Raw genomic sequence first — 14,760 nt, 5'->3', positions numbered from 1 at the left:
AAAAAAAAAAAAAAAAAGAAAGGTACATTTCTGTACTATTTTTGCAAATTCCTAGAAATAATCAAAGAGTAAAATAATCATTTCAAAATAAAGCGTGAAAAACAAAAGAAAAATGTTTTTGTAACAAAAATATAAAACTAGCACAAAAAGCCCCTGCATTTTTATATATATAATAAAACATAAAGCTGGGTGTGGTGGCACATGCTTGTAATCCCAGCACTTGGGAGGCTGAGCGAGAAGGATCACACAGGTTCGAAGCCAGCCTCAGCTACTTGGTGTGGCTCTAAGGAATTTAGTGAGATCCTGTTTCCAAATAAAGTATAAAATAGGGCTGAGGGTATAGCCCAGAGGTAGAAAAGCCCCTGGGTTCCACCCCCTAGTACCAAAAAAAAAAAAGAAAGATATAATACTTTGACTTTGGATAATATCTTACACCTATACTTTCAATTTCCAAGTAACTGATAGGAGAAAATTTTACCTTTGCTGGTCCTCCTCCAGAACTAGTGAACAATACACTTAGTAGCGAGATGACAATGATATCACTATGTTCAAATAGCAGCAAAGTCCTATGAAAATATCATCATTTATTAAATATATCTGATTTTTTATCAGGAAGCATAAATTCAGCTAGAGTAAGAGAAAAAGAAATTAATATTTCCCTTGATTTCATAAAACATTATGGGAAAAATATATAGGTACAATCACTTTGGAAAATATTTTGGTATTATGTACCCTAGAATGGTTGAAGCTACAAATTTCAGCAATATTCCTCGATTATATCATCAATGGCAAGGTACTTTTTCTTATACTTACCCACTACATAAAACCCTTCAGAAATACAGAAATAATAAAAGGATCCTTTATGTAAGTTTCATATATTACAATTCTATTAAATGGTTCTTAAATTTTTCTTCCCAAGCTGTGCATGTGGTGTACATCTGTAATACCAGTACTTGGGAGGCTGAGACAGGAAGATTAAAGGTTCAAGAAGTTTCAGAAAGTAGTGAGACTCTTAGTAGGACCCTGTTTCAAAATAAAAATAAAATAAGGCTGGGGGTATAGCGGAGAGGTAGAATGTCCCTGAGTTCAATTCCCAGTATCCCCCCACCCCGAATCTTTCCCAAAATGTCAAATGGCCCACATGCAAAAAAAAGACTATTCTAGCCCAGTGGGCATGCTTGTAATCCCAGTACTTGGGAGGCTGAGACAAGTGGATCGCAGGTACATGACCAACCTTAGCTACTTAGTGAAGCCCTCCAAACTTAGACCCTGTTTCAAAACAAAGAATGAGCCGGGCGTGGTGGTGCATGCTTGTAATCCCCGTGCTTGGGAGGCTGATACAGGAGGATCACACAGGTTCGAAGCCAGCCTCAGCTACTTAGTGAGGCTCTCAGCAACTTAGTGAAACCCTGTTTCCAAATAAAATATAAAATAGGTCTGGGAGTATAGCCCGGAGGTAGAAAACCTCTGGGTTTCACCCCAGTACCACTAAAAAAAAAAAAAAAAAAGAAAAAGAATGAAAAATAGGGCTGGGAGTAGCTCAGAGGTAGAATACCCCTGGGTTTAATCTTCAGTACTGTAAAAACAAAACAAAAAAACACAAACAGGCTCTTTCTCTCTTTGCTGAATTCTACCCAATGTTATAGAAGTATCAGAACCATGTAGCCAGGCGTGGTGGTGCACGCTTGTAATCCCAGAGCTTGGGAGGCTGAGACAGGAGGATCGCACAGGTACAAAGCCAGCCTCAGCTACTTAGTGAGGCTCTCAGCAACTAAGTGAGACCCTGTTTCCAAATAAAATATAAAATAGGTCTGGGAGTATAACCTGGAGGTAGAAAAAGCCTCTGCATTCCACCCTCAGTACCACAAGAAAAATAAATAAATAAAACATAAGTAAATAAAAAACAATTATAAAAATATAAATATTTGACATAAAATATAGTGAAAAAAGTTAATCAAAGTAATTGATTATTAATTAATCAAAATAAGGATATATATAAACATTCAAAATATGTATTTTATTTACCTTAGTGGTCCACAAAGAGTAAGGCCAAAAAACCACAAGAGTGAAATGATACATCCAGCAACTGCATGTTTAAATATTTTGATCCACTATAAATAAAAAAATGACAAATTTCAGTCATTATATATGTGCTAAATATTTCAATCTTAAATAAACCACACATGGATATATAATAATCATAATATAAATATTTTAAAAGCTAAATAATCACTTATTTATTTATTTATTTATTTAGTGGTACTGGGGGTGGAACCCAGAGGCTTTCTACCTCTGGTCTATACTTCCAGACCTCTTTTATACTTTATTTGGAATCAGGGTCTCACTAAGTTGCTGAGAGCCTCACCAAGTAGCTGAGGCTGGCTTTGAACCTGCGTGATCCTCCTGTATCAGCCTCCGAAGCACGGGGATTACAAGCGTGCGCCACTACGCCCAGCCTACATATTTTAATTTTATTATTTTGTGATACTAGGGATTGAACCCAGGGGCATTCTATCTTTGTAGCTCCACCCCCAGCCCTACTTTTTTTTATATTGAAACAGGGTCTAAGAATGAAAAACAGGGCCATTCTTTATATTGAAACAGGTCTTAGCCAGGCGTGGTGGTGCACACTAGTAATCCCAGCATTTGGAAGGCTGAGACCAGAGGATTGCGATTCGTGGACAGCCTCACCTACTTAGTGAGGCCCTCTGCAACTCAATGAGACCCGGTTTCAAAATAAAGAATAAAAAATAGGGCAGGGGCTGTAGGTTGGAGGTCAAATGCCTCTGGGTTACATCTCCAGACCCCCCCCCCCCAAAAAAAAAAAACAACAACCAAGTCTTACTAAGTTGTAGAGGGCTGCGAACATGGATCCTCATGTCTCAGCCTCCCAAGTACTGGATTACAAGCATGCACCACCACTCCTGGCTCATATTTTAAATTTAAATAGAAAATGCTAAGATTACTTGACTAACTCTAGATTTAAAAGACAGTATTCTGGATTCTATTACCTATGTTCTTATGTGTTGTTACATATTGGAATAATTTTCTACAGAGTACATTTTTTTCTCACTAGTTTTTGAGAAATAATCATTGATTTAGTCTTTAAATTCTTTTCCATCAGGAATTTTAGTACTCCCAACTATTTGAAAACAGAGAAAGATACCTGAAATGGGGCTTAAAATATTAAGGATATCCTATTCTTTTTTCTTTTTTTGTACTAGAAATTGAACCCAGGAGTATTCTATCTCTGAGCTACAAAAGCCCCTTTATTTTATTTTTTATTTAGAAACAGGGTTTTGCTAAATTGCTAAGGCTGGTCTTGAACCTGTAATCCTGTCTCATCTTCTCAAGTACTGGAAGCTTGTGCCACCATGCCAGGCTTTTAATACTTTTTTTTTTTTTTTTTTTTTTTTAGTGGTACTGGGGATGGAACCCAGGGGCCTTCTACCTCCGGGCTACACTCCCAGACCTATTTTATATTTTATTTGGAAACAGGCTCTCTTAAGCCAGCTGAGGCTGGCTTCAAACCTGCGCGATCCTCCTGTCTCAGCCTCCCAAGTGCAGGGATTACATGTGTACACCACCATGCCTGGCCTTTTAATTATATTTAAAAAAATGTTCTTGGTCCTCCATAGGGCCCTTTCTTCCAATAGATTTCCTGCTATTACCCATTTCTTCCTAGTTTTGCATATTAGGGAGAGCATCTGATTTTTTATTTTCTTTGATATTTCTCTGTGTATGACCAATCAGAGGGGATGGGATGGGGGAAGATGGAATCTTTTTAAAACACATGATGTAAGTTGGGCATGGTGGCGCACGCTTGTAATTCCCGTGCTTGGGAGGCTGAGACAGGAGGATCGCACAGGTTCGAAGCCAGCCTCAGCTACTTAGTGAGGCTCTCAGCAACTTAGCGACACCCTATTTCCAAATAAAATATAAAATAGGGCTGGGAGTATAGCCCGGAGGTAGAAAGCCTCTGGGTTCCACCCCCAGTACCACCAATAAAATAAAATACATGATGTATGTAAACAAATATATCAAAGTTAATCAGTAAATCAAGCATGGGATTGAGGGAGAGGGATGGGGATTGGATAAAGGCTAATTGGATGATGTGTACTTGGATATCCTCACAAGTCTTATATTCCATTGTGATGTTTGACTACAATGTATCAATAAAAATATATTAAAAAAAATAAAAAATAGCCGGGCGTGGTGGCGCACGCTTGTAATCCCCGCGCTTGGGAGGCAGAGATAGGAGGATTGCACAGGTTCGAAGCAGCCGCGCTGGCTTAGGAGACCCTGTTTCCAAAAATAAAATAGGTCTGGGAGTGTAGCCTGGAGATAGACGGGCTTCCAGGAACCCCAGTACCACCAAAAAATAAAATAAAAATAAAAAAATAAATAAATAAATAAAAAATAAAAAAATAAAAATAAAAAAATAAAAATAAAGAATAAAAATGTTCTTGGGAGCCAGGCGTGATGGCGCACACTTAGAATCCCAGCATTTGGGAGGCTGAGACAGGAGGATCCTGGTTTGCATATAGCTTCAGCTACTTAGTGAGGCCCTTTACAACTCAGTGAGACCCTGCTTCAAAATAAAGATAAAAATATATATATATAGGTCTAGGGTTATAGCTCAGAGGTAGAATGCCTGAGTTGAATCCTTAGTACCCCCCCAAAAAAATTCTTGGCTTGTAAAACAAAAGTACTTAAATTAGTCATTCTAATAAAAAGTCATGCTATAGGTTTTTAATTTGTGGTATAAATCAGATATGTATGTAGTAGAGCACAGCTGCTGTCAAAAGAAGTACACAGTGTGAGAAGATCATGCAGAATGTAGGACTTTTCTGGCCTGAAGCTTGAACCTCAGTTGTTTAAAGCAAGAGTAAAAGTAGCAGTAAAGGACACTTAGGGTACATTGCACCCCAATACAGTTTGCAAATCACTGTATGCTATGTACTAGTCTATAAACTTTACATGTATAAATTCATCCACTCCTCACAGCTCTATTAGAAACTTGTTATTATCTCCATTTTATAGGTGAGGAAATTCAGGCAGAGAGAAATTAAGTACCTTGGCCAAGGTTAAAAGTTAGTAGGTAGGACAGACAAAGCAAGAATTTGTCTGATTCCAGGGGCCTCAGTTTTAACTCCTATGTTTTATCTGCCTACCACTGACATTTATAGTAGGCATGTCTCTATGTCCAATTTGTATATCTTTTGGAATAAAGAGCCTGTATTAAAGAAAACAATTACATACATGCTTTTAAATATTTTTCTACCCTCTTCTGCTTAAACATTCCATTATCTTGGCATTTTATAGTTTACTCTTCAAGTCTGAATTCTGAAAAGACAAGCCAAGAGCAAGTCAATTCTGGAAATTTTCTGTTGTGCATTTAAAAAACTCATTAAGTATCCTTGATTAAAAAATGAGTAGTACATTCTGGTCTACTGGAAAGCTGCTAGGAATAAATGATTCTGCAAAACCCTTACCTGATGTTTGGTAATACTTTTCCCAGAAGAGAATGGCTTTTGAAAAAAAACCATAAAAAATGCAGTGCTGTAAATATTGAAACAGTAACATTATTAATATTAAATATAAGATGTAGTTTTAAGTAAAGACATTTCAAGCAAATATACTTTAACTTGAAAGGTATGCTATCCTCTAAAGAACTGTAATACAGAACTATACTTATTGTAATAAGGCTTTTATGGCAACATTTTAGTAACTCTTGTAATTGTTTTCAGTACCAATTCACAAGTCTCAAAAGTAAAGGAGTCTCAATATTTTTTAATACTTGATATACCAAAGAAAATAATTACTTTTTTTTTCTAAATTTCATTAATAACATATCTCAAACAAATATAACAGAAATAAAGAAAGTATTAATTATGTGTTTGCACTGTTAAAATGTTACATAAAGCTCTATTCAGCTGGAATGGGCAGGGGTGCACATCTGTAATACTAGTACTTGGGAGGCAGAGACAGGAGGATTAAAGGCTTGAGGCCAGTGTGTGTTAACAGCAAGAACCTGTTTCAAAATAACAAATAAAATAGGGCTGGGGTTATGACTCAGAGGTAGAACATCCTTAGGTTCAATCCCGAGTAACACTAACATACATACACATGTATATATTATCATTATTATTATTTTTTGTGATCCTCCTGTCTCAGTCTCCCAAATGCTGGGATTACAAGCATGTACCACCATTCCCAGCTAGCATGTGTTTATATATATAGCAAGTTTGCTGGCACATTCCTGTAATCATGGCTACTTGGGAGACTAAGGCAGGAGAAATGCAAATTTGGGGCTAAACTAGGCCACCTAGCAAGATTCTGTCTCAAAATAAAATATACTCTCAAGACTATTAGTTTTGGGGGTAGTTTACTGGGCATTAAACCCAGGGCATTCTACCTCTGAGCTATACCCTCAACCCTTTTTAATTTTGAAACAGGGTCTAAGTTGCTGACAGCCTCACTAAATTGCTGAGGCTGGTTTTCAACCTGTGATCCTCCTGTCTCAGCCTCCCAAGTACTGGGACTACAAGCATGTGCCACAGTGTCTGGCTCTTAATAGGTTTTTACAAATATAGTCACTATTAATCTTAAGATCCAGAAATCTCTACCAGGAAAGAATTTCTTACTCTATGTAGAATGTAAATTTATGACAAAAGTCGCCAGGCATGGTAGTACACACTTGTAATCCCAGTACTTGGGAGGCTGAGACAGGAGGATTGCAGATTCATGGGCAGCCTCAGCTACTTAGTGAGGTCTTCTGCAACTTAGTGAGATCCTGTTTCAAAATAAAGAATAAAAAATAGGGCTGGGTGTGTAGCTCAGAGGCAGAATGTTCCTGGGTTCAATACCCAGTACTGAGAAAAACAACAACAAAAAATTTATGACACAAGGACCCAGTATACTAGGAAGGGATTATGTAGGGAATACAGTTCAGTGTTTTTTTTTTTTTTTTTTTTTTGAGATGGGGGTCTCACTGTGTTGTTAGGCTGATTTCAGACTCCTAGGCTCGAGTGATCCTTCTGCCTCACTCTCCTGAGTGCTGGGATTGTAAGTGTGCACTGTGCCCTGATACTAGCATGGTTTATAGAAAATAAAGAACATACTCACCCAAGTTTTAATATAAAAATGAACTGAACAATGTGAACAGCTTTTAGGAGATCATATGATTCAAAAAGTCCCACAGCTTTCAAAAATTTAGTGAAACATAGTAACACAATATATTTTGTTATTCTGAAAAATAAAAACAAACAATTTTTAATATCACTGAAGTCACAAGGAACTCAATAATCTTATTATACTAGTAAGAGAAGTCATTAAAGAAACCACAGAAACATAAAAGCAAATATGAAACAATTAAAAAATCCAAACAAGCCGGGTGTGGTGGCGCAGGCTTGTAATCCCCGCGTTTGGGAGGCTGAGACAGGAGGATCGCGCAGGTTCGAAGCCAGCCTCAGCTACTTAGTGAGGCTCTCAGCAATTTAGTGAGACCCTGTTTCCAAATAAAATAGAAAATAGGGCTGGGACTATAGCCCAAAGGTAGAAAGCCTCTGGGTTCTACCCCCAGTACCACACACACACACAAAAAAAATCCAAACAACTCACCACCCATATGATAACTACTTTTTGTGTATGTGTGGTACTGGGAATGGAACCCAGGGGCATTCTACCTCTGAGCTACACACCCAGCCCAATTTTTTTTTTAAATCTTTATTTTGAAGCAAGGTCTCACTGAGTTGCAAAGGGTCTCACTACGTAGCTGAGGCTGTCCGCGATTCCGGATCCTCCTGTTTCAGCCTCCAAATGCTGGGATTACAAGCGTGGACCACCACACCTGGCTTGATAACTACTTTTAATATCTTGCTATATATGTCCCTGGTTTCTTTTAAATGTATATAAATCATTACATAGATATAGTTTGTTTTGTTTTTCTGGTACTGGGGATCAAATTCAGGGGCATTCTACCTCCAAGCTATACCCCAGCTCTATTTAATTTTTATTTTGAAACAGGTTCTCCCTAGGTTGATGAGAGTCTCATCTTGCTGAGGCTGTTCTCAAACCTATGATTCTACTCTCCAGCCTCCCAAGTACTGGAATTATAAGTGTGTGCCACCACACCCAGCTTGATATAATCTATTAAAAAAAATCACCAAAGCCAGGTTTGTAATGTCATTTCTTGGGAGGCTGAGACAAGATGATCACAGGTTCACAGCCAGCTTAGTGAGGCACCCTGCTACTCAGTGAGACCCTGTTTTTAAATAAATAAAATATAGGGCTGGTGGCTGTAGCTCAGAGGTAGAATGCCCCTGGGTTCCATCTCCAATACTGGGAAAAAAAATTACCAAAATAAAAATAAAAAAGTTCTTGGTTAACTGAATTGCCAGAACTATTTTGTAATCTGCTTTTTTTTTTTTGCAGGTCTGGGGATGGAACCCAAGGGGCATTCGAACTCCGAGCTACCCCTCCTGCCCTATTTATTTTGAAACCTGGTCTCACTGAATTGCAGAGGGCCTCACTAGGTAGCTGAGGCTGTCCACGAACCGAGATCCTCCAGTCTCAGCCTCCCAAATGCTGGGATTACTAGTGTGCACCACCACGCCCAGCTAATCTGCTTTTGAAATTTAGTAGTTACTCCACACAAATAAGGTGAACAGAAATAGAAACTAAACTCTATCTGCAATGAAACTAAAAGACTACAACATAGGAAACAGAGGAATGGTAAATACCCTAGATTTGCCCTTCCTTTAACTTGCTAAGTGACTGCAGTGAGCATAACCGAAGGGTCACATAATCTGACCTACAGGACCTGAAAAGGTCCAGGAACTGGAAGCACCTCAGAAAGGGAGTGGGAATCTGCAGTAGGGAGGATCCTTAGGGTAAGTCTTCCAAGTAATCTGATCCCCAGGTTCTGGCCACACACAACCAGGCCACAACTGCTCCTACAGCAGCCATGAGACAGCCTCCAGCTGGGTTTGGACAATAGGCAAGAGGAAATGAAGGATGAGGCACTGGACTAAAAAGGTGGAGATTAAAAGAAAATTTCTGTAGTAACCTTGTTTCCTTCTCTCATTTAACTCCAACATCTACCAACCTTCCTGCTAGAGAACCCTCTGGGAAACCTACCAAATCTTTAGCAGTTACCAGAAAGTAAATATATATGTATTAGAAGAAAAGATAGGCCATTAACATTTAAGAGGGGGAAACTACCTTAGAGAGCCTATAGTTCATTCAGCTCCTTATAAGTTGAAAATTGAGAAGATAAAAGTTTAACCTAGGTAGGGTCAAGCCCAAGTCTCTTTAGGCTGTTCTTTCCCCTCTCCCTCCCTTCCATTGAACCCAGGGGTGTTGTACCTCTGAGCTACTCCCAGCCTTTTTTATTCTTTATTTTGAAGCAGTATCTTGCTAAATTCAGTTACCCTGCACTGGTCTCAAACCTGCAATCTTCCTCTCTCAGCTGCCCAAGTACTAGGATTACAGACATGTGATACCAATGCCAAGCTTATAATTAGCCTGTTTTAAAAAACTTATTTCACAGAAAAAACAAAGTTCACCCAAGACGTGTGTGTGTGTGGGGGGGTGGGTACTGGGGCATTCTACCTCTGAGCTACACACCCAGCTCTATTTTCTTTTTTATTCTTTATTTTGAAACAAGTCTCACTGAGTTGCAAAGGGCCCCACTTAGTAGTAGCTGAGGCTGTCCTTGGACCAAGATCCTCCCGTCTCTGCCTCCCAAATGCTGGGATTACAAGCATGTGCCATCATGGCCGGCTCACCCAAGACTTTTGAGGGTTTTCACTGTCTCAGCTGTTTCCAGTTATATACCTCCTCCCACAGGGTAACTGTATTAAGTCCTTCACATATTCCTTACTCATTTGATGTGCACCAGACAAACTGGGCATGGTGGCACATATTTGTAATCCCAGTACTTGGGAGGCTGAGACAGGAGAGTCATGGTTCACCCATGGACAGCCTTACCTACTTAGTGAGGCCCTCTGCAACTTGGTGAGACATTGTTGTAAAATAAAGAATAAAAAAATAGGGCTGGGGGTGTATAGCTTGGAGGTAGAATGCCCCTCCAGAACTGCAAAAAAGGCAAGATATACCTGAACTACTTCCTCTACCTTTATCTTGCCTGAAAGGGAGGACTTTTACCTAAAATTTATCATCTAACCAGTTTTATTTAAAGCTGCTGCATCCATTTTATAATGAGCCTAAATATGAAAGTCAATACACTAATAATTGCAGAGAGGAAAGACAAAAAGAATCCTTACCCCAGATGGTATCACTGAGGGCTAAGAGCAATACCAGTAACCTCTGGTTTCTTTCACATGAGAAGAATGAACCCCTCTTTGCTTAAGCCTCTGTTAAGTTTTGTTGCTTTCTAAAGACATCCTTGGGTAATATCCAAGACACTAAATGTGTAACTAGAAACCCTGTCCTCAAGGATCTCCAGGTCTACTGGGAAAGAGAGACAAGTAACAATTCTATGTGATCCACCTACATTAAAAGAGAGTTCTATAAAAACAGATGTGGAAGTGGAAGATATTTTCATGGAGTTTGAAACATATATAATGTATTGAAGACTTTGTAGAAATTCCCAAGCATGGAAAGGGAAATGTATTTTAAAGTAGAGAGAGCACAGCATAAGTAAAACATGAGTACTGGGAAGGAGTCCTTGAAGTTAGTATTGTATTTAAGATCAATTCACCAGACGATGCTCATAATGATTAGAAGTCAATAAGGAAAAGATAAATTATGTAATATAAACACACAGAGGTATGGAAACATTTTATCAATGCTGAGTATCAAACCCAGGGTCTTGTCCATGATGGGCAAATGCTCTATCACTGAACACCAAATTATATTTACTATTAATTTAATTACTCTTCCAAACCCAAATTACATTTATTTTTAATTTAAATTAAAAAATTTTTTGTGGTGCTGGGGATTGAACCAAGGGGCATTCTAGCTCTGAGCTATGCACGTCTTGCACTAATTGTTAATACATTTTTATTCTCTCTCTTGCCAAATTAACACATACAGTCCCCTCCCCCCTTGGATTAACTGGGAGTAAGTGAAGTATATAAATGATCCTTCACCCCTAAATGAGATTATGGATATTCCGCTATAAAAATCAGTGCTATCAACAGGAAACAACAGGAACTATGATACTTTATCGTTCATAGTCCAATTCTGCCAACTGACAGTAGTCATGTCCTTTATAGCAGTCCCCATATCACTACCAAATGCAGACTAGAACCCCCTACTGCAGTCATCACAGGTCAATATTTAACATCTGACACGCTGTTGTTTACATAATGAGTTGCTCAAAATAGGTTAGAAAATTTAATTTATACTACAAAGATGCGGCTGGTTTAAGTTCTGTTCAGGAATATGCAGTGATCTTTCCTTGCCACAAAAAAGCTACATAACACCATTACTGAAAAATGCTGAAGTACTTATCAAAACAATCTCTTAAAATCTCGAAGAAAGTACTGAAGAACCAGAACAACTTAACCTTGTTAAATAAGAAAGGAAAAAAAAAAACCCAAAACAAAAAGCCAGTTCCAATCAAACTGCCGAGCCATATTTTAACATCTTTAACACTACCTCAAAATTTAGGGCAGGTCAGGATGGACATACTGGACAGCGTCATTGTACCACTACCATCCCTGGTCTTTCGGGGGTTGGTGGAAGGTCTGGAAGGAGGATAAAGGGGATTTTCCACTTGATGCTCTGAATTCCTGTTCTGTTTGAATTTTCATTTTTTGCAACAAGCGCATACTCCTAATACAATAATCTAAAAAAAGGAAAAGGGAGCTGGATGACGGGGCTGGGTTCCTGCTGCGCTGGGCTAACCCGCACACTCAAGCTCCTCTGTCTGAACTTTGGTTTTCCACGTGGGGAGAGATGGTGGTGGCGCCGTCCCCGCGCTGACAGGGCGCCAGGACGGCTGGGCAGCCCTGCGCTCCCTCCGGAGCGGCGGCCAGGGGAGGCGCTCCTCCGGAGGGCAGACGCGGGCTGGCGGCTCGCAGGCTGGCACTCAGCCCCGAAGCCCAGGACTCCGCAGAAGCTTCCTGGATCTCGGCGCTGGCTCCGCGGCCAATGGGCCGGGGAGGCCGAGGGGGCCGGGGGGCGCTCCGGGGGCGCGAGCCCGGGGGCGTCGGGGCCGCTGTGTCCGGCCGGCGGGGCTGGCGCTGCCGGCGCGGTCCTTACCGAGCGCTGGGCACGTCCACCGGGCCCAGGCGGCCGCCGCCGGGGCCGGGCAGCGCGTCCCCGCTGTACTTCTCCTCCATGCCGGGCTCAGGAGCCGCCGCCACTGCCCCCGCCGCGGGGTCGCCTCATGTCTTGCGGCTGCCGCGGGACGGCGGGCGCGTCACTCTCCCATGGCAGCGGCGCCGCGGGTCCCGGCTCCGGCTCTCGGGCACTGGCGCGTAGGGCCTAGGCCGCGGGCAGCTGGCGGCGCCGGCTCCCGGGAGGCCGCACCGGCCTGGACGGGGCCAGGCCACGTCATCGGGCCCAGCAGCCCTCACTCCCGGGGGAGTGCCCGGCCCGGCCCCGCGCTTGCGCACCGCGACCCCGCGCCTTCCCGCGCTCTCCTAGGCCCCGCCCACGGCGCGGTGACGCCCAGAATCTCCGCCCCCTCGCGGCCGTCCCTTAGACGCGGCTCCGCACTTACTTGTCCCTGCAGCGCCACCTGCGGGCGTCCTGAGTATCGCGGGTTCCTGCAGAGTAGCGGGCACTGAAAATGTATAACCTGCAATTAAACAGTTTACTAGTCATATCCTCTGAGTTAGGGATTCCTAATCTAGGGTCCGTAACATGCCTGCCGCTTCAACATTCTGATCCAGAATTGTATAACTTTCTCAGGAAATTTTTTCTTTTTTCTTTTTTCTTTTCTTTTTTTGCGGTACTGGGAATTGAACCCAAGGGTGTTCTACCTCTGAGCGATACCCCCAGCCCTATTTTTAAATTCTTTACCTTCAAACAATGTGTCACTAAATTGTGGAGGGCCTCACTAAGTAACTGAGGCTGTCGGTAACCCGCTATCTTCCTGTCTCGGCCTCCCAAGTACTGGGATTACAAGCCTGCGCCGCCATGCCCAGCTCTTTCAGGAAATCTTTCTAAAAACTTGAATGTAGAGAAAATATTCCTATCACACGTTCTCATGATATTATGTTCTTCTTCTTTCTCAAGGGATAATTTTTTGTTTATTTTACTGATAGATTAGTTGATTAAGCTCCATGAGGGTAGGACAAAGAATATTTTACTTCTCCCTTCTCTTTTGCATTATGTAGTCCGGTGTTGGAATAGTGGACATGCAGTATTTGTTGAAAGAATAAGTGAATGGTGAAAATAGAAAGTGTGTATATAGGCCGGGCGTGGTGGTGCACGCTTGTAATCCCCACGCTTGGGAGGCGGAGACAGGAGGATCGCGCAGGTTCGAAGCCAGCCGCGCGCGCTGGCTTAGGAGACCCTGTTTCCAAATAAAAATATAAAATAGGTCTGGGAGTGCAGCCCGGAGGTAGAAGGGTTTCCAGGAACCCCAGTACCATAAAAAAAAAAAGTTAAAAAAAGAAAAAAGAAAAAAAAAAGAAAAAAGAAAGTGTGTATATAGTTATGTATCCAGAATATTTGTCATGTCTAAAAAGAGGGTTTTGTGTACTGTGAGTTATGTGTAATAGAATTTCATCACATTCATATTTAGCTTATACAAATTCAACTGTATGAGCTCAGTCCCACAAAAATAAGAGACAAACTGAACAGTGTATGGAAGCTGGGCACAGTGGCATACTCCGGCAATCCTGAGTCCAGAGGCTGAGTTCAACTCAATCCTGAGGAGGATTGCAAGTTGAAGAGCAGTCAGCTTGGCAACTTAGTGATCCCATCTCAAAAATAAAATAAAAAGGGTTGGGGTGTATCTTAGGGGTAGAGCAGACCCAGGTTTAATCCCCAGTACCACAAGAATAAAAATAAAGGGTGCATAATTCTCCCTAACATTCCACCCAGTGAAGCCTAGAGTGAGCATAAGATGGGGTGTGTAAATCTTTGTCTTCAGTTCTCTAGTATCTGGGTGCTTCTGATTCTATCATCTCACCATTCTAAGTGTGATTCTACAAAGGGACACAATGTAGATTTTTCTTAGGATACCCAGTTGCTTTTCTTTTGCACCATCTCATGCTCAACCAAAGAAATAGCAATAATTCCAATAGTAGAAGGAGAATGGGCTGTATTGCAAAAGCACTTTGTACTTTCCTAAAATCACTATTGGCCTGACTTTTCCTTCCTTCCTTCCTTCCTTCCTTCCTTCCTTCCTTCCTTCCTTCCTTCCTTCCTTCCTTTTTTCCTTCCTTTTCTCCCTCCCTTCATCCCTCCCTCCTGGGGACTGAACCCAAGGGCATTCAACCTCTGAGCTACATTCCAGCCCTTTTTATTTTGAAAGAGAGCCTTGCTAAATTTCTGAGGATTTCACTAAATTGCTTAGGCTCGTTTTGAACCTGTGATCCTCTTGTCTCAGCCTTCCAGGAACAAGGATTACAGAAGTGTGCCACCATCACCAGCTCACTCTTGGACTTTTTGAGCGACAGCCCAATATAATGAATATTCAAGGTACTATTGCACATATGTGTTTAAAAAAACGTGCTAGCTAGCCAGGGGTGGTGGCGCACGCTTGTAATCCCCGCGCTTGGGAGGTGGAGAAAGGATGATTGCACAGGTTCAAAGCCAGCCTTGCTGGCTTAA

The 14,760-nt window shown here is 41.4% G+C and overlaps 1 protein-coding gene across 1 annotated transcript in view; it reads right to left on the bottom strand.

Annotated features, from left to right (window-relative positions):
- SLC30A5 (solute carrier family 30 member 5) overlaps nt 1-12,314 on the bottom strand; it is a gene marked incomplete at both ends in the record, with an annotated part of 42,306 nt that extends 29,992 nt beyond the window's left edge. Inside the window, 5 exons of the mRNA XM_080696838.1 lie at nt 479-566; nt 2,026-2,111; nt 5,496-5,562; nt 7,129-7,251; nt 12,235-12,314. Of these exons, the coding sequence (XP_080552964.1) occupies nt 479-566; nt 2,026-2,111; nt 5,496-5,562; nt 7,129-7,251; nt 12,235-12,314 (444 nt within the window). The remainder of the gene's footprint in view (nt 1-478; nt 567-2,025; nt 2,112-5,495; nt 5,563-7,128; nt 7,252-12,234) is intronic.
- Nucleotides 12,315-14,760: the final 2,446 nt, after the last annotated feature.

This window comes from Muscardinus avellanarius (genome assembly GCF_963383645.1).
Source record: "Muscardinus avellanarius genome assembly, chromosome: 1".
In the NCBI taxonomy this organism is placed as follows: Eukaryota; Metazoa; Chordata; class Mammalia; order Rodentia; family Gliridae; genus Muscardinus; species Muscardinus avellanarius.
Note: the sequence above shows the minus strand (reverse complement) of the source record. Positions and strands in the feature narration are given on the sequence as shown.